The 17,902-nt window shown below is 41.5% G+C and overlaps 1 protein-coding gene across 1 annotated transcript; it reads left to right on the top strand.

Annotated features, from left to right (window-relative positions):
* Positions 1 to 1,789: 1,789 nt before the first annotated feature.
* Positions 1,790 to 16,215, top strand: LOC113970668 (TNFAIP3-interacting protein 3-like; the record flags this gene model as incomplete). The annotated part of the gene is made up of 6 exons (XM_027689804.1): positions 1,790 to 1,918; positions 4,092 to 4,208; positions 6,308 to 6,433; positions 7,988 to 8,146; positions 10,690 to 10,750; positions 15,396 to 16,215. Coding segments are annotated over 6 exons (624 nt in total), but the record flags the coding sequence as incomplete, so codon positions are not given.
* Positions 16,216 to 17,902: the final 1,687 nt, after the last annotated feature.

Genomic DNA, 17,902 nt, shown 5'->3' with positions numbered 1-17,902 from the left:
GATCTGATGGCTGAGGTTGAGCTTCTCTATTCACTTGGTAACTTGAAGCAAACCTGCAAACAAGTGGCAAGCACATCACTTCCAGGCTCAGATAAGATGTGAGTTACCTGCTGCAGGAAAAGAAATGCAAAGCCCTCAGCTTGTATCTGCATAAGCTGAACATTCATCCTACCTGCTTATCAATTAATGCTAGCTAAGCATATACTTGATTTCCAACCAAGGGGACTCTGTACATGTTTTAAAGGAAACAATGTCATTATGTACTTGCTGAATCACTTCCTATATTTGCTCTGAGTGTGGATTCAATGTCAGACAATCCATCTTCCTCTTCATATTACTGTCCGCCTTTTAATATAGGATATCTGGGAAAAATAGCCCTAACTGCCTTTTTATAAATTTAAGGATGAGAGTACACTCTGCAAAATGTTTTACTACATACCTACCTGAATAATGAAATAAATGACAATGTAATCCAAAAATTTCTTATGGGGACAGGTTAACCTGCATGGAATTTCAGCCTTAGATCAGCAATTTCTTTAAAAATTATTTATTTTTCTTCTCTCTGGGCATGTCTAGGTGCCCATAGACAGGAATTAAAGACCAGCCTAATCACTGGAAAATCTCGGTGTCAGAACACCTAAGATTCAGTGTTGAATAAGGAGCAATAAGATGTAAGAATTCAGATTATTCAAAAACCTGAAAAAACTGGAGATGCTTCATTGTTAATGTTCATGTTCCTGGAGGTGCCAGCCTTTGAGAAGGAGAATGTGTCCTAGGAGCTGGGAAAAGATACCATTCATATGGTGTCCTGTGCATGTGATTGCTTGATCTCGATTTTTTTATTCACATAAAGCAGCTGCAGAAGACTATTTGAAATACTTTCTTTTTCTTTTGTAAAAAAGCTGTTATGTTTCATATGTCCAAACAGCTTTGTTCCAAGACCAGTCTGGCAAGAGTGGGCTAGTGAGGAACATGTTACCCTGCAAAGGAAGCTTATGGGATGCCATTTGCTTCAGGATCTGATGTGGATCTCAGCTCCCTTCACTGTAAATCCAAAACAGCCACTGTGAAAGCCATAGAATAAGAGAGTCAAACTTACAGGTTGGCAAATGTGCCTTAATAATTCTTACAGTACCATCTTGGAAGGCTCGTGTTGCAAGTAGGGACATCTTCCTGGTAGTTTGCTGGGAAGGCAACAGTGCAGGCATATGCACTAGGAACGGTCAGGCTGAAATTCAATGACTGTGATGGGGTCAAAAAAAGGTAGATTTTCAAGCCTTGATTGGTTGCATGGTAAATCTAGAGTGGGCTGAGACCTGTCTCATCTCTCCTGTAGTGAATAAAGCCTTAAGACTATGTGACACTGAGATCTGGTTTTGTCTTTAGTGTTGTATGGCATTGGGAATGGCTGGGACTCCTCCAGCATTTAGCCCTGGCCTTATACTGTGAATACATGAGAAATGCAAGCCTGGGATAATTGTCTGTATGATTCTGCCCTGCTTGGCCTGCCAGCTTTCTCACGGCTTTGTGTGACTGCAGAGAGCAGGGATTTAGCCTGGTATGTTGTCTCTGTCCCATCATGTGGTGAGTGGTTACAACAATGTCTTCAGACTTTATCATATCTGGGCTTCCTATCAATCTGCCTTCCTGTTGCCTCCCTTCCCAACTGTGCTTGGGATAACAAAAAACGCAGCACATCTGTCAGGTAGAAGATACTCTGAAAACTGTTCTTGAAAAACACTTCCATCTGCACTTCAGCAGCATCTCTCTGTGCTTTTTTGCACCCCAGAAAGAAACAAAAGCCCTCAGTGAAGCCCTCCATGAGATGAGGGAGGAGAACAAGCTGCTGAAGCAGAAGAACGCCTCCATGGCCAGAAAGAAAGAGCACTATGAGGGGGAAATAAGCCGTCTCAATAAGGTAGGAGCAGCAGTGAGCTGCTGACCAGGAGCTGTTCCTTTAGTTCCAGGAGCTCTCTTGTCAGGCAGTGACACTACCAGGTGCCCATCTTTTCCATCCTGGGTGAACAAGGTAGCAAACCATGATCAGCTTTTGGGAATTGGGGAAAAAAGCAAGACCTAACTTGAGCTAATACCTGTTCTTGGCAGGTAGTAGGGCTGCATTGCAAAGAGGAAAGTTAAGAGAGTTTTTGGCTTCTCCTCTGAAACCACTCTACATGTCATTTCTAAGCTCTTTCTACATCCTCCCTCCTTAGAACAAAAGGGAAATGGCACAAAGATGACTTTTTGTGCACCGTGGTTAAAAAGAAGTCACACAGTTTTAAAACTGTTGTTTTACTTATGTTCTGTGTTTGAGAATAATGGCTTCTCTTCACAAGACACAGTCCTGTCTTACTGTTTGTACCCACACATATATATATATTCATGCCTATAAGTATTATATGTATTTAGGTCTCACCGAGGAAATTGCCATTAAATAGCTAATTGGGATTTTTTTTTTAACTGAGGGAAAGTAATAAATGTAATTTTGTTTAATCAAAAGATCACATAAAGCAGTGGGTGTTTTCTAACAATTTTTTATTTCATGGTGAACCACAAACACTTCCTGAGGAAATGCACTGCAGTAACCATTGCTGTGTAACTTTAAGTGCTTTAACAAGCTAAAGGGCCATGATGTGCAAAAGTCAAGCCCAAAATCATAATGTTTGCCATAATAAAAAAATCTGTCAGAACATATGACCTCTAGCTCTTTTTGAAATGCATTGACAGGACTCGCTCAAAGCCTCAGTGTAACTTTCATTCAAGGTTCATTCACATTGTTTTGTGAAACAACTTATTTCAGTGTTATCTTTTGCTGCCTTATGATGTGCTTGGAATAAGAGAGATGGGTAAATAGAACATTGTTTTAAATGAAGCATCGATTCATGTAACACACTTTCCCAACAGTAATTTACTGATTTTCTGTGTATCTGCATCCTTCATATCTCATGTCAGGAATGCACATAAGACTGTAAGGGATCCTTTTAAGTCTAGTCCCCTGCTATTGCAGGTTCAGCCACTTGAAGTTATTACAAATCAAACAACTTCCTTTATTTGAAATGATAAAACAAAGTCTCACAGTACTGCTTCCAAATAATCTTCACCTTATTTTTCTCTACTGTAAACCTTTTGAATATTGAATTTTCTGGATATTTATTTTTTTCCCCTCCATAATCCTGAGATGTAGAACCTCCTCAAAAAGGTATTAAAAAGTGGTTTAAAAAGGAACAAAAGGAAAGTTAATCAGTCAGGTATCTGTATCTTCAAACTCCCATGTTGAAGTTCAGCCTTATTTATGTACTGACATGGAACAATTTCTCTTCTGCACAATCCTTAGGGACAGAAGTTCATCAGGTAAAAAGCCTTCCTTTTCTATATCTTCCATGGGAAGGGCTTGTTTTTGGTTGGCCTTTTAATAATTAATTAAAAATTGTTCCTGTCCCAGGGAGAAATGTGTAATGCTGTTAAAAATAAACAAAATCTGCAAAGAGCTGTGGCAGAATTTCACTGTAAAACTGAGCCAGAGTGGTACGATGTTGTGTGTATTCCTAACTCCCTCTAGTGACAAGCTACGGAGACTACACAACGTCCTCTCAAACAGGAGCATTTGCTCCGTTCCAGTTGAAGAAATCTGTACTTTAAGTACAAAAAATGTTTCAGTCTGACTTTCCCGTAGTCACATTTTTAGGCCACCTTTAAATATTGCTTTTATTTTCTTGGGGTTTCTTTGCTCGCTTTTGGCCTCAGCTGAGTTTAGACACCTGTCTGTTTTCCTGAATTCCAACTTGCACAGGGAAATGGTGTTTATGGATGAGATTTGCAGCTGTGATTTCCATGAGTAAATATTGTATATGGTTATAAGTAAAAGCACAGTCCCCTAAATGACACTGACTCAAATTCATGGATGTAGTGTGATATCTTTGAAAGTGTGGACCTAGTCATGGATATATGTTATTCATGGGGTTTATATCCAGGGTATATAATGGAGGCAAATGCAAGTGAAGGGAAAACCTCTTTCTAAGAATTTAAAAGGATATTTTTTCCTTTTCATGTAATGAATCTCTGCTCAGTATTTTTGCTGTTTGATGTTACAGACCCTTCTGGACGTGTTGAAAAAGCAGAACTCGCCTGTCCTTGGGACTCCCCCGGGGAAGGGTGACAGGAACAGCATTGAGGAGATGAGAACCCAACTTGAAGTGCTGAGACAGCAGGTAAGAGCAGCTGGAAGTAAGGCTGGATGGATTTCACACAGCATAATTTTGCCTTGTCTCCCAAGAATTGTGCCTGGCAGACTTGCTATGCAGAGTTTTTGAAAGGAAGTCTTGGAAAACTAGAACGTTGGCATTGCAGTTTTTCAAAGCGCGAGGCGAAACATTTGCATCCATAACCTACGTCCCAGTCTCTGTAGATGTGTATTTATTTATTTTTAAATCTTTGTACTCAAGTGCTTTGTGCACTGCCTTTCTTTCCATATGAAAGAACCTGTTTAAAAAGCATTATAGTTTTCTGATAATTTTACATTTTGGGTCTGGACAGTGTTAGGGTTAACGTTATTGACACACAAATGGATGTGATCAGAATGTGAATTTTATTCAATGGGAATAAAATACTTGTTTCTGTCACGTTTGACAGCAGAGCCAAATTTTGCTCTCTAATGTAATGCTTGCCACATGCCGGAGAACAAAATCCTGCACTTGATTGTACAGTAATAACTTATTTCATTCTACACAATAAAATAGAGTAAACCAATTTTTTTTTCAGAATTCTCATGGGGTATCTATGTTATGAATGTATTCTTCTAGTTGTATAAATCAGTACAGTGAGCCCAGACTGGCTTGTACACAAAGTGGAGCAGGAGGCTGTAACTGTATGGAGAGGGGACTACTGGGACAAACAGTGATGTGGCAGGGTCTCACCAGAGCTTGGTTGTCATCAGCCCAGCCCTGGTCATGACAGGAGAGATGAAGGCATTCTTTTCTTGGGAGGTGTCCCCCTCTGTGCCAAAGGGGTTCCCTTGCAGCTTCAGCAGGTTGTACGGCTGGGGAGTGAGAGGGAGGGAGGTGGGACAGAATCAGGAGAGAAGAAATGAGGAAATACTGAGGGGGGAAGTGTGTAGCTGGACAAGGAACACAGAGATTTCAGCTTTGCCTCTGCCTTGGAGGGTCAGGGGTGTGCAGGCCTTCTCCACACATGGGCTGTGGAGCAGAGTCCCCACACAGCCACACAGAAAGCCTTTGTTCCTTTTCCACGGTGTTATTCAGGAAGGAGGTTCTATCTAGTGGGGACCATCAGGTCCAAAAAAACCCTTGCAAAAATTAGCTGCAACAGGCAAGTTGTGAAAATAATTTTTAGAGCCCTGTGTTGACTTTTTTCTTCCCCTGAGGTATTAACATTTCTTTAGTCCTTCTGTGAAGTCATAGTCCTGCTGCCAGCAAAAGGAAAACTGGATCTATCTGATGGGCAGGGCATGAGCCACAGCGAGCAAGGCCTTTGGAAACAGACTGTCAGCAGCTTTAGGGAGCAACCAAGAGGACATGAAAGGGCTTCTGAAAGTTCTGGTGGTGGTTCCCACCCAGACATGCCTTGCTGTTGTTTGTCAGCAGAAGTGCCACCAACCGCCAGCTCCTCACTGGGTGAATTCCTGCCCATTAGCTGGAGAATTCAGCCAGTCAGCTTAACACCAAATAATTGACAGATTTGTGCTTCGCTTCTTGCTGCCTGAGCCTGGGGTGGTCAGACATTTTTTGGAGGGATGAAGCACTGTGATTCCTGGGGACATAAAAACAGCTAAACCATTCCACCCCTCAGCAGAAGCTTATCTTCTAGGAACCAGGTCAAACATCTGTATTTGCATTTTGAATTGTGTACATTGCATTCCCCTCTGCTTCTCCATTGGGGTGGGGAGGTTATTCCCCAATTGCTTGCACCTGAGGTACAGGAGGGAAGAGAAAACCGCAAAAAGTGTTGGTAAAATCTTTGTCCTGGTACTGTTAATCCCTTAAAAAGCTTGATAGTAGTGTTTGCTGTCTGGTTTATAATATTTAAAACTGATATTTGCCAGTCAGCCTTTTAAATTTCAAGGGTCTACAAATACTGAAGCTGTGGACTGTTTTGATTGACAGGTGCCATTGGAGAGTAGTCATTAGTTGTAATTTTGTAGAAAAAAGACAAGGCAAACTTTGATTGTCCAGAGGAGGGGTCCCTTTGGAATGCACTCCGCTGCTTGGGCAGTGTTTAAAAAGCCACCAGACAACAAAAGTGGATGAAATGGCTCTGCTGAAATTCCCATCCTTGATATTAACAATTGCAGGTACAAATATACGAGGAAGACTTCAGAAAGGAGAGATCTGACCGAGAAAGACTCAACGAGGAGAAAGAAGCATTGCAGAAAGCTAATGAGAGATTGCAGTCTCAACTGAATAAACTCAGCTCTCAGGTATGAGGCAAAAGAAAGCTCCCACTGCCAGCACATGTGCACTTTATTTTTGTTTTCTCACTTTCCACGCAACTCAAAGCTTTCTGGCTTCCATTAATTGACATTGGATTTTATATGAGGTCACCACCTGGGATGAAATCATTCTGAAGTAATGCAGCAAGAAGATGAGAAACGATTAGAGGAGGCTTCCAAAACGAGTAGATGAAGGGAGTATTTATTGCAAAAAACTTTTCAAACATATCTTAAAATGGAGGCGGGGGGGTGTGGAATTACCAAAAACAAGTCCAGAGGACTTTGATTGTTTCACTGGCACTTGATATAAGAGTTATAACATCAAACAAACTTTTGAAATAAAGAGCTTCTCTAGTTAACCCTGACCTCTGCAATTGAATTACAGGGATGGTAATATCACCGAGGAACAAAATGGGCTCCATACAAATGAGCTGAGCAGCCGCCGCAATAATTTTTTCTTGCAACATCCTTTTTATCTCTTCAAAGTAGTGTCAGTAGGAAGCCATAGTAAAATCATGGCATGCAAAACTCTGAGCTTTCTCAATCCCCATTAAAAAAAATGACGAAATTTCGAGGTTTCCTGTCTTGACAAAGTTGTGCAATGTTTTAAAAGAATGGCCGGTTACCAACAAGTTCTATGATGATTTATTGTCCTCCCCGACATTGTTGTGAAACAGAAACTTCAGTATTGACTTATTCTCAACTAGCCCAAGCATCAGTACTAGTAAGGTCTTGCTGTAGCATCAGAGGCAGTGAATAGGGGGGTCTAAAAATAGGGCTAAAAGGCCTTTCCCACTCCTCCCCAGGAGGATTAGGAGAAATGCTGACACCTGAAGGGCTGTACAGGTGCTGTGTAACATGTATGTACAGCTTGTCTGTCCCTGCAGTGCATCCACAGTTCACACTGGAGATCTTCTTGTTTGTCTCTTCCTTGCTCAGGATTTGATTAAACAGAGCTTGTGAAGGATTTTAAAGATGAGAGCAACCATACAAAATATTTATTAGTTTGTTTTCTTAAGTCAAATCGTTTAGTTGTGACTCACAGAATCACAGAATGTTAATCATCTTTTACCCCTCCTTCCTCTGTCCTGAAGCAAATTCCTGTTGACTTTACTGTAATGCAGAGGGCCTAAAGAAAAGGCAGGCCTAAACCTTGAGGCCATTGACTTTGGTCCTATACCAAAATTATTTACTTTTCTTGTCATGCAACTGTCCATGTAGTTCTGCTTCAAATTATCGAAAGCTATTGTCTGTAATGAAGATATAGAATACCAGAATATAGAACACACCCAGAAATGCGCTTGTCATATCTTGAAACCAATATTTTCCTCACATAAAAAGTACCAGGACTCTGGCGTGGCACTTTCTTAAATAATTTTTAAACAATAAGTAGTCAGGAGGGGCTAAACAGGCAGCATTGTGACCCAATGCTGAGAGAGGAGGGTTTCTTCCTCGTTGCTTTTCATTGATGAATTTGTGCTTGACTATTCTGTCGGTCATTGTATCCTGCTGATGATGCATTTCTTCTTATTTTTGTGACAGACAAAAGACCTCCCAGTACAGCCTGAGAGGCCCAGTTACCCACCTCCACTCTTCCTCTCACCCTGTGTGAATTATGGGAGGTGTGGGATGGTTTTTCACTATGCAGATCCTCGAGTACAACCAGGGCCTTGCAGGGCACATGATCAGCAGCAGCACTTGGTAAGATTCCCACTGCTTCTCGTGTCTCAAGGACACTGATTTTCTCTTGGCATGGTGACCACTGAATAACTGGTGCTATCACAGCACCATCAACACCAGCAACTGAATTTGTGGTTTCATAGTTTGTTGTTAGTTCCAGATCAATATCAAATTTACTTTGTCAAACACTATTAATCTATAATGCCATTCAGAAGAAAAATGGGGTTGTTTTATTGTAAGGAACATTTGTAGGTTAATTAGAAAATGAAAGTTGTTGGATTGGAGTCTTGCTGATTCCTTAGATAAATTTACAACACTCATTCACAGCCCTTTCTAACTGTATAGCTACCCACATTCAGGATTATGGGTCTGCTCTCTGGAGCCCAGTTCTGACCCTTTAACCTACAGTAATAAAATAATACGATAATAAAAACCAAATCAGCAGAAGTGGAAGGTGTACCTGAGTGTGGCTAACACCATGAGAAACTTGCCTTTTTTCCTGGCACACAACAGAGTCCTGTCTTCCTCAGCACGAGGAAGAATAGCTTTGCACTGGAGCAGGTTATGTGAGGGGGAGTTATCTATTTCAAGGAAAATACTGCTTCAAAGAAGTGCTCTGGGTTATCTAAGTGAGCTGTGCTTGTTCCAATCTAGTGAGAATGCATTTAAACATGGTGAATGTCATTTTAAATACTCAGTGCCTGTTTCTGGCTGTAAAGCTGTCACATATGGAAAGATGCTCATTATTTGGGAAGTTATAGCCTTTTGAAAAATGCATGTAAGGCTTTCAGACTGCAGAAATCCAATGGAAAGGCTGTGGTCGGACAAGTAATTTGTGTGTTTCGGGAGTGTGCTTATCTGCCTATTTATCAAAGTTGGAAGTATTGCAGAATGTTTTTCACTGCAATTTGGACACTGGCCCAGATTATTTTGGCTCTTCTCCCTGAACTTCCATCATCTGGGTTTCTAGTTCTGTGAGGGATCACCAGGTTTACGGCTCTGCCATTCCTGCCGGAGCTCCGGGGTCACTTTGCCTCGCTGCTTTGTGACTTCTCGTTCCATCCTGACCCTTGTTTGAAATGCTGTGCCTGGGCCAGTGCAGCCTTGCTGCTCTGAGCTTTGGGAGCCTCCCTGAGCAATTTGTTAGCAATGAAGGAAGGTGTTAGAATTTAATGAGTGTCCTGATACTTAATCCTGGGTGTTTAGTCTGTGCTTTTGCTTTTTCGGTCTTTTTATATCTTGCACTTTTTTTTTCCTCTTTACACTGGTAGTGGAAACATTTTGTTTAGTCTTGTTTCTGAAATTCATTCAAGTTTGTGTGGTGCAAGTAGCTATGAAAGAGAAGAGTTGATCAGAGAACAGAAAATCTACCAGAAACTCAAAAAAACCAATAGCAAATAAATGTAATTTGAGCCACTGATGAGAAAACTACCTGTGCTGAAAGCAATGCAGCCTTGCTCTGTATCAAAGCCTATTTTGATTGCCCATAAGCACGGAATTAGTTAACAATTACTGTGAACGGTACAACTGAAGTGAAAATACAACAGCTCCTTCTGTCCTGAAGGATGAGAGTGATCACTGCTCTGTAAGTGCGGGTGACAGCAAAACACAAAAGTTAAATCTGTTTTCTGTATCTACAGCTTCATCCTGCCATCTTAATTTAGGCAAAACTTCTTTAGAATTCTCTGATATTTGTTGCCTATAGATTGGAATCTGTAAGATTCCCCTTGGCATGACTCAGGATTTTGTCAAAGTAATTTCTGCAAAACGAGAATTATTTTTCCAGTTTAGCTGATCTGAAGCAGCAATTACCTGAAATTTGACAAGCTTGCATGTACTCTTACACCACAGATAGCCTAACCTGAAATGTCTGGTCCCAAAGTTGTTTTCTCTAGTGGTAGTTTGCAGCTAATTTACCACAGTGTGTGGTATAAACTATAATGCACTATTTCTTTCTTGCAAGATTTCCCTGGACAGAACTGCATTTGCATAGACATAACCTTCCCAATACTTCCTCTTATAAGAAAGATGGGAATATTTTCTACCTCACAATATTTTCAATAAGTTATTTGATAACAGCTAGTGCTGTGAGGAAAGGGAGAGAGGGAGGGAACTTCATTCCATGGCTAATTCCTGTCCCACTGAAGCATGTTACAGGTGTGTTCGAACTGGAGCAGCTTCACCTGGCAGGTGTACCAGGTTTCTCTGAGGTGTTTTAGTACAGAGATGCCTGCTGGTATCTTCTGCACTTTAATCCCCAGCTCTTTTAAAATCTCATTTGGTTCTGTGAGTGTTTCTTTTGATTTGTGGGACCTAGAAAGGTTTACACCAACATTTCTGATGGGTGCAGCATCTAAACCCCGTGCCATAGAAAAGGAAGCAAGCTGAGGGACTTGGATCAGTGGAAACATAAAGCTAAATATAAGATTTTTTTTGTAAACTACTTTTGTACGACTAATGAAAAGCTTCACAGCACAATTATGTTTTTATCATGTCACTATTCTTCTGTTTGAAGTGCCTGTGAAGGCCATATTGCTGCAATAATGTTTTATTGTTCTGTGCAGCCAGACTATCAGTGGTATGTTCCTGACCAGCTTCCGCCAGATGTGCAGCACAAGGCAGATGGTAAGACAGCAGCTGTTCAGAGCACATATTAAATGTACTTTTATTTTAAGTGGAGGCCTTTGAGGCATGCAGAGCAAACTTTCCTATCTATCTGCCGAGTGCTTATGTGGCAGCTTTGCCTTGGAGAGGTTGGGGTATGAACAACACAGGCGAGGTTTCTAATGTAACACCACCTATGCTACGGCTTTCAGCTTCACTGCAATTCATAAAACGTCTCTATTACACATTATAGGATCACACATTGGCCCCATTAAACACCTGGTAATAGTCCTAAAGAAAAGATGTTCTCAGAATTCTCCTTAGAGCTTCTGTTGTTCCAGCTAAGACCGAATATGATGATGTGCTGAACCTGGGGGCCAGCATGGGTTTAGAAGTCCTTGGTAACAAAGTACAGGCTTCAGGATGTCGTTTCACCTTAAGGGCAAAATGCCCATTGCTGTTCTTGATCTGCTCTGATAGTTCAGGGTGCCAAGTGTGGAAAAAAAGCCATGTAAATGAACAGAATTAAATAGTTGCTACAGTGTCAGTACAAACTGTTGGGTTTTTTTGTGGAAACCAGGAGGAGTATTTAATATTTGTACCTGGACTTGAAACCATTCCTGGTTGTTTTGAAGTTCTTGTTTCAGACCACTCAAAAGATGGATGCCAGGGAGCACAAGGAATCTCTTCTGGATGGGAGTCTGCTACTCCATGGTGTGAGTGGGTACCATAGGGAGTGGCAGGGACTGCTGAGTCCAGAAGCTGTTTTGTAACATCTAGAAGAAGAAGATGGCTACAGAGGAACTATTCTGCTATTTATTGTTGTCCACATTTGCCCAGAAGAGAGGGTAGGGTGAGAATGGAGCTTGCCAAGATGGCTGATGAGCTTCCTGTAATTACATGGCAACTGTGTGGAGGGTTCTGATGTGGTCACAGGGAAAGTAGAGCTGTGACTGCAGGAGAGAACAGGAGATTAATTTTGCTGTTCCTCCCACTTAGACTTGAAGTGATTTATTGCACCAGAGGATACAGGGAGGTTATTTGTAACAGGGAATGAAACAAGGCCACCAACTGCAGCCGTGGGCCGGGGCAGTGCATTAAGGGGATCTGAGGAAAGAGAGTTCTTCTCCCCTGCTTGACTATGACTTGACTTCTGGCTCCCTGAAAAAAAACCTTTTAAAAATCCATGCCCTGTCTTTCTATTACTGTTCCTTGCCCAGAACATCCAAATACCTCCTTTGTCAATGGGACAGTGAGTAGGACACTTGGAGACTTTCCCTGCCCTTTTTTCCGTCAGTCCCTCATTTCTTAATGAGTCCCATCATAGCACTGGGTGTCTGCTTTAACATCTTTAGGGCTCTTTTTATCTTGGCTGACAAAACAAAGATGATTTTATTAGCCATTGATCACACAGAAGTCCAGCTTCTATCAGTTAAAAGTCACTAGCCTGGGTTCATATACTATATATAGTGGTCTCTATTAGATCTGCATGTAAGTATTTTGAGAAAGGTTTCAAAGATAGAAACCCCAAGAATATGTGATGACAAAGTATCCCAATGTTCCAATTTCTTTGTTCTATTTTGTGCGAGCGCTGATTACAATGGGGGGTTTAAATGAGCCAGTATGTGCAGCAGCATTCCTGAATCTCATTTCTCATCCTTCATTTTCTCATTAGATGATAAACTGACCAATAAATCTTATCTCTGCTGAGCTAGGGCTTCATTATAGAAAAACAAATCAGCAGTGCAGCAACTTTTAGGCATGAAGCAGTTTCCTTTAGGAATGCTATTTCAGTAAATTGATATTTCTAAGGAAAAGCCTTAAGTTTTCCTTAACAAATTTTCCTTTGACACTGGGCATTTTTTCTTAAGAAGTAATTATAAAATACAGATCACAGGTTGTAGCTTTAGAGCTGAACAGAAGTGAAATGAATTGAGAAACTCATATTTTTTATAAGTTTATTCTCCAGACTACTATTGTCCCCAGAGATGTGTTTTGGTAGTTGGCAGAGGATCACTTAAGCACAAGCCTGTGGAGCAATGTTGTGTCCAGCACTGAACTCTCAGGGTGGTGTGATGGTTTGGATCTGACATTTTTTAATTAGCTGGAAATAACTTCATCAGAATATAGGAAGGATGAGAGGAATGAGGTGAAAGGAGAAAGAAAAACTGCCCTCAAAAAACTGCTTAAAAACTCAGATAACTCATGCCAGAGTTCAGCTTCTCTGTGAACATAAGTATTTCTTCTCCATATCTTCCTAAACATTAAATATTCCATCTGAAAGCAGGCAGGGGAAAGATGGATAAGAACATTTTGTGTCCAACCATGCTCCATAGGTGGGTTGCTGTGGAGATCAGGCTGCCAGGTAAAGACCACTCAGGGAATCCTCATAGGACAACCACCTGCAAAGCAGGATTAGGGGGAATCATCCAAAAAACCAAAGGTGTTTCCTTGAAGGTCCCAGTAAAGAGGGAAAGGCAAGTGATAGGAGACAGGAAGAGATTAAGGAAGAAGATTATGAGGTATTTTCCTACTGCATTAGCAATGTATTTCCAACAGAATAACTCTTCTTTCCCACCTCTGGGCTGGTCCCTCCATGGGTACTTTGCTGTGCAGGAAGCCCAGTCCTAAACTGTGCCTAAATTCTTCCAGCTTAGCCTTGTTCAACCAGCAACGCTGCTTTTGGAGGGACATGAGCTCCTAAGTCTCTCTGTGCTCCCTCAGTGTTGCTGGAACTGGCTTCTGAGCTTTTTTGTTCTTGGTTGTGTGGTTCTGTTTGGGCTTTTTGAGTGATTCCAGTTTAATTCGTAAGGAGCAAGGCGGAAAGATTTCCAGCAAATGTACTTAATGTCACTTCATTTGGCGAGGAGTGTTGACTTCCTTCCTTATCCAACTGTGCAAAATTGAAAAGACAGTTGAAAAAAAAAAAGATTGATTATGGAGATTTTCCCTGAACCCAGTTTTTTAAATGCAAAATTCTCTGGAAAAGAGGTTTACTGCTCAGAAGCCTACTCAGAGCAAGAACCCTTTTGCATGCCACAACTGCTGGCATGTACTGCCTTTTCCTCTTTCAAAATTAATCTTGCTGCATTTGTTTTCTTGGCAGAAAGATTCTCAGCACATGTATTTAAGGACCCCAGTCACCCCTTCAGAACATCAGATATAAGTAATGGATTTCTGTGACCTGAGCTGTATGTTTTATGTTGGATCCAGTCACGCCAGGCGCAGGGACAAGCCAAAATATAGCCCTTTGCTTAATCTTGGCACAATTTGGGAAAGCAGAAATCAACCTGCAAAGCCCTAAAGATGCCCAGATGAGCACATGAAGCAGCAGGATGTGCCCACTTACTTTCATTATAATCTCATCTCCTGTTCCCTTTCCACACTCTACTGCTTTCCAGATTTTTGCCCTCAAGGTACCTAATTTGCTGCTAATGTTGTTATAATTACAGCTAATTGGAAGAGGAGGAGGGGTTTTTCCACTGAAAATAATGACATCTGTAGGGAGAGGGAATAAAAATGAAAAAACTGAAAAATGGATTTGTGGAGATCTTCAATGAAAACCAGACAGGAAAAAAGAAAAATGTCAATTAATTGACATCTTAATTTTCCTGGAAAAAATCCCAGACCCTAAAAATTTTTGGTATTAGCCTGTTCTCAGTGCATATGTTACATGAGAAATTACCAGTGCTCCCAAGTAGTCAAGACAGATTTAATTAGCAGCTTTGCCATCCCCAGTGGGAATGAAAATGTGATTATTGTCAGGATTTTTACTGGTACAGCTTGATTTCTGCTACTGCAATGTAACAGAAAGGCCATTAGCACACCTGTGGTTTCTAACTGCAGAACCTGTCAAGTTGCCTGTTTTGGAAAGGCATTGCTTTTAAAAGTCAGTTTTATCTACCTTGCACAAATGTGACCCTTTTGGACCAGGTTTTCTGTGGTGTCCATTTGGATCTCATCAGCCCTGTGGGTTTGAAGTGAGTGAGGGGGTTACTGTGTAGCAGCTGCAGGGCAACTCTCCCAGGCGAATTCAAAACCCTGCTGGAAATATTTCACTCTTAATGTTTCTCCTGTAAGTGAAATACTGTGTGCACTTGCACGTGTGTTACTAGAGATGTGTTACAGCATTTCCAAAATCTTTTGAAACTTCGGGAGGCTTGTGTTACACCAGCAATAGTGTATTTCCTTTCTTCGGTTTTGTTTTTCCTACCTTGAGTGAGCTACTATCAAACAGGTTTTTGAGCCACAGACACCTGCTTAGCCATAGGTACTGCTGCCTAATTGTTCCCTCTGTCATACTTACCTACTCTCCTGGGTGCCCAGGTACACCTATGAGCCCTGCTGAATGTCAGCTGAGCTTTTTAGAAGTCTACAAAGGTTTTACAGGGGGGTTTAGGTCATTAGACCCTGATGTTTGCTCTCTATAAACCATCAGGACTAGATGAAAGTCGAGAGAAACTACCAGTGCACTCTGATATCTCTACCTTCTTTTGCTTCTTCACTCCTACTGCCCCTTGTAGTGAATTGATTACAGTCTTGTAGGGATGTATAGAACTGGCTTTAGGGGTGTGTCTGTGAAAGCATTAGGAAACAGAGGGAAATTAATCACAAGTGAGTTGTTTTTCTCAGTCCCAAAATAATTCCTGTGGATTTACTCGTGCAGATTCATCCCCGGAGAAGGGAGCCCAGCGCTGACAGCCCAAGACGTGGAGAAGTGTGAACCAGAGGCTGCAAGCAAGTCTTGCAACTTCATTATTCTGTTTTCTTCTGTGTTTTTTTTTGCCCTCAGCTCCTTATCTCTTCAGTGCATGTGATTTATGTGTGGTGAAATCCCTGCGAGGACAATAGAAAAGCAGATCATACAGGCTGGTGATCCTCAGGATCCAGTTAAACTCTGCTGGGAAGCGTTACTGCCCTTTGTTCTGAAGATGCTGCTTGTGCTGCCTATGAGAATCTGTTAAAGAGCCTTATGAGAAAAGATGCAGCCCTTACTGGGGATTCAGACTGTCACATCTGGTTTGAATCCGAAAGTTTATAAACCCAATAGTGTTGTGATTTTTGTTGTTGTTGTTTGAGAATTATAGAGAAGGCTTATTTGATTCCAGGGAATGATTTGTTGATATATCATCTCGAATTCTGACATCTTTTTCTTGGTTGGTAAAAGAGAAATCTGCTTCACTGTTTGAACACATTTGTGTAACTCTAAACAGGGTACCACCGATGCCAGGCCGAGTAAAAGGTGCCCCTTTCTGAGTCCAGGTCAGCTCTCATTTTGTTTTGGCTCTAGAATTATATGGAGAAAAGTAACCACATGCTTTTTTCTGTGTGCACTTATTCGTGTCAGAAGAATTGTAGTAGAAATATTTAATGGGTTTAATTTCTCAGTGAATATGGCTTTATATTTCCAAATGATTCTTGTAAGGAGTCTGAACATCGTCGTGTACCCTCTAACCCAAGAATAAAACCTGGCTTTTTAAGTGAAATTGTATTTAGATGAATTAATTTTTTTCAGAAAACTATGGTGTGTGGGTGTTCAGCAAATATTACCTCATAATCTACTGGCAAGATTGCCTCTTCCCTTTAGGCTTTTAAGAAGGCAGGTGCTGGGAGACAGGTACTTGAACCTGCTGGGACCCCACCTGAAAGAAGCATCAGATTTTTGCACCATGAAGCCATATGAGAGTCCTGCCTGCTTTCCTGATGGCTCAGGAGTAGTTAATGTGGATTGAAGTTCCCACACAAACAGTTTTTGGAGCTGTGCAGAGTCGTCAGCTACAAGATTGCCTGCCTGTGTCATTTCTGCTTTTAGAACAGGTATTTCCATTCCCTTCCGTATACAAAGGCCTGTGCACTGAAATAAGAACCTTACGGGATTAAACATGTTCAGCATTTGATTTTGGGCTCAATGGGGAACAGTCCCTGGGAAAGGATTTTTCTGCTTTTACTCTGGAGCGATCCTGCCGACACGGATCCAAGCAATGACATTCCTAACCCACAGTATGGACTCGGGGAGAATACAAGCAAAGCACTGAGCAGAGCAGCCTCTGGAGGGAAATTGCTTTTCCATGAACTATTGAAATTAGAGTTTGACTGCAACACTGGCTACAGAATAAACTCCCGGGTCTCTGTAAGAGAGAGAGGAGTTTTTATCTGTGCATGACTTTGGAGCTGGCCTGCAGACACCACAGCAGCAGATAATTTAACCAGCAAACAATGTAACTGCGCTACTCCTGATTAGTGCTTTGGCTAATAAGGGTGAGATCATGGAAAATGCTAATGAGGTGCCTTCGGAAAATCCAATTATAATGTAACCCAATTCAATGGGAGGTCTCAGCAGGTGACCAGTGCTGTGGGCAGAGCACCCCACACTCAGAGACGCCGTGAATCCCCCGAACAGACGAGCTTCTGTGTGTGCCTGGGGGGAGGCAGCAACCCCCGGGTTCATTGAGTTCCACTGTTTCCCCCAACTAACCAGGCAGGTTTGCTCCTGCCGTTTGTGGTGCTTAACTCATCATCTGACAGCTTGTGCAAGCATTGTCTGCCCCGAGCAGACGATTCAACACTGGCTATTCACAGGAAGAAAATAGTGTTTGCAGGGCTATCTTTTTTTTCTCTGCTCAGTCACAGGCTTTTAATGTTTGTCAGGCTTGGGCACAGGACTAAACTTCGACTCACACAAATCCTAACCTCTCTTAGTGTGGGGTATTCCTTTTTTTTATTATGCTGTATCTTTTAAAATGCATATAAAATGCCTGTAAGTTGCTTTTCCTCTTGGTTTTGTTGGAGTGATGTATGTTTCCCAAATGCAGGTGCTGCCCCAAAGGATACGCTTTCTGCAGTAACCCAGGCAACTTTGAGGCGGTGAGTTATTTTAGTTAAAATCAACCAGGCCTTTTTCCTTCCCTGAGCTTTGCCAGGAATGGATATCAACGCTCCCACTTCTTCCTTAAAAGCTTGGTGTCTTTTGGGAGTTTTTGTCCCTTTCTTTTTTTTTTTTCCATGGTGATGTGACACCAACATATCCATGACTTGAAGTTTTTTGTTTTGACTGAACACTGTTTTACTTCCCAGGTATTTTAAGCTCTGTGCCTTGCCAAAAATTTGTTATTTTAAAATTGCCTTTTTCTTCTGAAGGCCTGAAGGGTCTACTGGTGACAGCCAAGTCAATGC

This window comes from Neopelma chrysocephalum, unplaced genomic scaffold (genome assembly GCF_003984885.1).
Source record: "Neopelma chrysocephalum unplaced genomic scaffold, ASM398488v2 Primary Assembly neopelma1_78, whole genome shotgun sequence".
NCBI classification, from domain to species: Eukaryota; Metazoa; Chordata; class Aves; order Passeriformes; family Pipridae; genus Neopelma; species Neopelma chrysocephalum.
This window is presented reverse-complemented; position numbering and strand designations above follow the sequence as displayed.